The 4,187-nt window shown below is 38.6% G+C and overlaps 1 protein-coding gene across 1 annotated transcript in view; it reads right to left on the bottom strand.

The window, feature by feature from the left end:
• LOC102760751 (GRIP1-associated protein 1-like) overlaps nt 1-3,723 on the bottom strand; it is an 11,230-nt gene extending 7,507 nt beyond the window's left edge. The window contains 1 exon segment of the mRNA XM_015566188.1: nt 3,535-3,723. Coding sequence (XP_015421674.1) covers nt 3,535-3,723 — 189 coding nt within the window.
• Nucleotides 3,724-4,187: the final 464 nt, after the last annotated feature.

Raw genomic sequence — 4,187 nt, forward strand, 5'->3', positions numbered from 1 at the left:
CTAACAGCTCAATCAGAATTTAAAATTTTATAGAGTTTTTTTTAATATAAATTAGAATATATATCATTTGGGCATTAAAGGTACTTCAAGCTTTATATGGTATCCTTGCCCCAGTAAAGTAAAGCGGAAATACGTTATAGTTTTATCTTTACTTAGTAGTTTATGCTTCAGCCTACCTTTCTGTTAAATTTAACACCTCAGGTGTATTTATGAGCAATTTTAAAGGTACTGAAATGTTGTCTTTTCCTTTTGCATATTTTTCTTTAAATCACATAAATGATGTCTATATAAGAAAAGGAAGTTATAACTTTGGGTTTACTATAATATACTTCCACTAATACTACATTTACTAGTAATTCTATAAACTCTAAGTTCTCTTTTTCTTACATAGCAAAGGAAAATAACTATAGCCATCTTTCTTAAAACCTAGTTTTGTTTTCCTATACTTTCTCTTTTTATTTTCTTCACCTCAAAAATATATTTTTAAGTTGAACTATTTTATTTTATTTTTTTAATTTATATGCATATTTTATTTTTATTTTTTAATGTTTTTTATTGATTAAGATATTACATATGTTACATATGTACCACATACCCCCCCCACGCCCGACAGTCCAATCAATGCCTCTCCATCTCTGGATCAGCCTTTGTTCATCAGTTTATGTTGTTCATTATATTCCACAAATGAGTGAGATCATGTGGTATTTATCCACTCTCTAGTTCCATCCATGCTGTGGCAAATGGTAAGAGTTCCTTTTTCTTCTTTCTCTTCTTAAAGAATACCTTTCAGCATTTCTATAATGTTGGTTTGGTGGTGATTTCCCGGTGTTTACCTATGCTGCCATCTTAGTTTCTCCCTAAGTTGAACTATTTTAATTGATTTAATAATAATATACATGAAGGTTGTAAAAAACTGAAACATTATAGAGCCAGGAAAAATGCCTCCCTGTGATAATCACATTAACAGTTTTATGTATAGCCTTTTAAATATTTTATGCTTATATGTAAAAAGATATGTTATTATATACTTTCTTCTTTTTATACAAATGGGGTATTATACATAACTGGTTCTACGAGCTGTTTTTTCTTGATATAACAGCATATCATAGGTACCTTTATGTGTCCATCCTATAAAATAAAAGCTAATATGCAAATTGTCCCTTTGACTGGGAGTTTGATCAGGTGGTGGGGCGAGCCAGCCAGCCAGCCGCCTGAGGCCTCCTGACTGGCCCTACCCCCGATTGGCACCAATTGGGGCAGGCTGGTCGGACCCCATCCATGCATGAATTCATGCACCAGGCCTCTAGTGTATAATAAACTCTTACACACTGCTTACTGCATACTAGGCACTATTTAAGTATTTTATATAGTGACTAGAGGCCCGGTGCATGGATTTGTGCACCATTGGGGTCCTTCGGCCTGGCCTGTAACCTCTCACAATCTGGGACCCCTTAGGGGACATCGGAGAGCTGGTTTTGGCCCAATCCTTGCAGGCCCAATCCAGACAGGAGGGAGCCCAATCCTGTGTATTGAGTGTCTGCCCCCTGGTGGTCAGTGTTGCTTTGATGCACCCTTGCATAGCAAAGGAGGTCAGTGCGCATCATAGCAACTGGTTGACGGGTTGGACGGTCACTTAGGCTTTTATATATAGACTCCTTTAATTCTTTTGTCACACATATGGAAGCTGATGATATGTCTAGCGAGTGGTAAGGCTAGGATTTGAACCCAGACAGGATAATGCCAGAGGCTTCACCTCTACTCTTTCTGTTATTCCAGAACAGAGAGCTGCCTTGTCCCTGTTATGGCTAGTTTATAGAATAGAGATCATGAAACAAGAGCTCTAAAATTAAACTATTTCAAAAACAGAAATAAACAGATGGTAGATTGATCCTGCTTTTCAAAAGAAGTATTATTATTAAAGCAATAACAATATATAACATTGCATATATAAATTTGAGTGATTTTTTCTTTATAATTTTCTTTATGATTTAAATGTCAGTGGGTGTATTTTTGAAATCAGAAAAAATAATCAAGTCATTTCCACTTTAAATATAATAACCAGAACATATTAAGTCAAACTGGTGCTGCTTTAGTTTTTTTTTAATTTAAATTAGTCACTAATGGTAAACATCAAAGACATATTCAGTAGTCAATCTACTGATTAATGATAGCTAACATATATTGAGTTATTGTGTATTTAGATGTTATTAGATGTGCTTTATATGTATTTTCTTGTTTAATCTCATAATTCTCTACTGTTATCTCCATATTATGGTTGGGGAACCTGAGGTTTACATTCGTTAAAACACTTGCCAGAGTAGCAGTGATTTGGACCAAGGCTGAGTTCACAGTCTACGTCCTTTGTCTCTGTGCTCCGCTGCCTTCAGACTTGGGTGTAGCTGTAACATCTGCTCCAGAGTATAGCTTTTACCTCTTATGTTCATGGAAGCCCTTAGTAAAATTATTAGAAGTCTAATGACACTGAAAACATCTTTAACATCCTATAAAAGTGTAATATGCAAATCAACCAAATGGCAGAATGACCAATCGGCAGGGGGTGAGGATGGCGAACAGATGGCACCAGGCCAGCCAAGGCACTTGCCAGTGGGCAGAAGGAGAGAACAGCAATGGGGGGGGCACTGCTGTCTTGTGATCAGCCTGCCTGGTCGCCTCCTGCAGAGGGAGGCCAGACTGTAGCTTAGTCCCACTCCCCTCAGGGAGTGGGCCTAAGCCATCAGTAGGATATCCCCTGAAGACTCTTGGGCTGTGAGAGGGTGCAGGCTGGGCTGAGGGACCCCCCACCCCAGTGCACAAATTTTTGTGCACTGGGCCTCTAGTCTATAATAATAAAAGCATAATCTGCTAATTAGACCAGACATCCTTCCAGATAACCTTCCGGATGAAGCCGGGGCTGCTAGGGAAGCCCGGGTCCTGGGTGCCAGAGGGAAGCCAGTGCCGGCAGCCGCGGGAAAGGAAGGCCTGCTCTTGCATGAATTTCGTGCATTGGGCCTCTAGTTCTTCAATAATAAGTTAACCTTAGCTTAGCTTACTGTAGCTTTTTTACTTTAAAAACTTTTTAGACTTTCTGATTCTTTTATTTTTATTTTTTAACTATATTTTTATAGATTTCAGAGAGAAAGGGAGAGGGAGAGAGAGAAAGAAACATCCATGATGAGAGCGAATCATCAATCAACTGCCTCCAGCAAGCACCCTACTGGGGATTGAGCCCACAACCCATGCATATACCCTGACTGGGAATCAAACTGGTGATCTCTTGGTTCCTGGGTTGATGCTCAACCCCTGAGCCACAACAGGCTGTCCTGGTTGTTTTATACTAACACATAGCTTAAGATATAAACACATTATACACCTATACAAAAATATTTTCTTTTTTTATAGCCTTATTCCATAAGCTTTTTTCTACTTAAAATTTTTTTTAACCTTTTAAATGTTTTTGTTAAAAACAAAGGGCTTTTCATGAACATTAGCCTAAGCCTACACAGGGTCAGGATAATCAATATCCCTGTCTTCCACCTCCACATCCTGTCCCACTGGAAGGTCTTCAGGGATACTAACACCCATGGAGCTGTCCTCTCCTATGGTAACAATGCCTTTTTCTGGAATACCTCCTGAAGGACCTGCCTGAAGCTCTTCTTGAGGAAGTGTCACTTTTTTTCCAGAAATATTTCTATGGTGGTCCGCTTGATTTGTTTCTATTTTCATTGTACGTTTGCTTGTACACAGATAAGGCACCATGAATACTCCTCTCTATTAATGAAAACCTTTTGGTGTTGGAGTCACTGGTTTTAAAACTTTTCAGGAGCTTGTTGAAGTCTGCAAAAGCTAAAAGCTTCTGCTAAAACCTTCACTGTGGATTTTCTTGGGAGTTCTTCTCCCTGCAGTTTCCTTTTCTCTTGCCTCTTCTATGTATTCCTGTTCCAGCTCCAACAGGTCCTCCTTAGTCAGTTTCTCAGGAATCACCTCTAGGAGCTTCTCAATGTCATCTTCATCCACATCTAGGTTAAAGTGTTTGCCACCTAATCACAGCCTTGTTGATTTTTGAAACCTTTGCACTACAACATTGGGGCAGCTATGACATCACTAGGCAATAGAAATTTTTCACCTTTATTACAATATTATGGAACCATTGTTGTATATGTTGTCTGTCCTGGACCAAAACATCATTG

Source organism: Myotis davidii, unplaced genomic scaffold (assembly GCF_000327345.1).
Source record: "Myotis davidii unplaced genomic scaffold, ASM32734v1 scaffold602, whole genome shotgun sequence".
Classification (NCBI taxonomy): Eukaryota; Metazoa; Chordata; class Mammalia; order Chiroptera; family Vespertilionidae; genus Myotis; species Myotis davidii.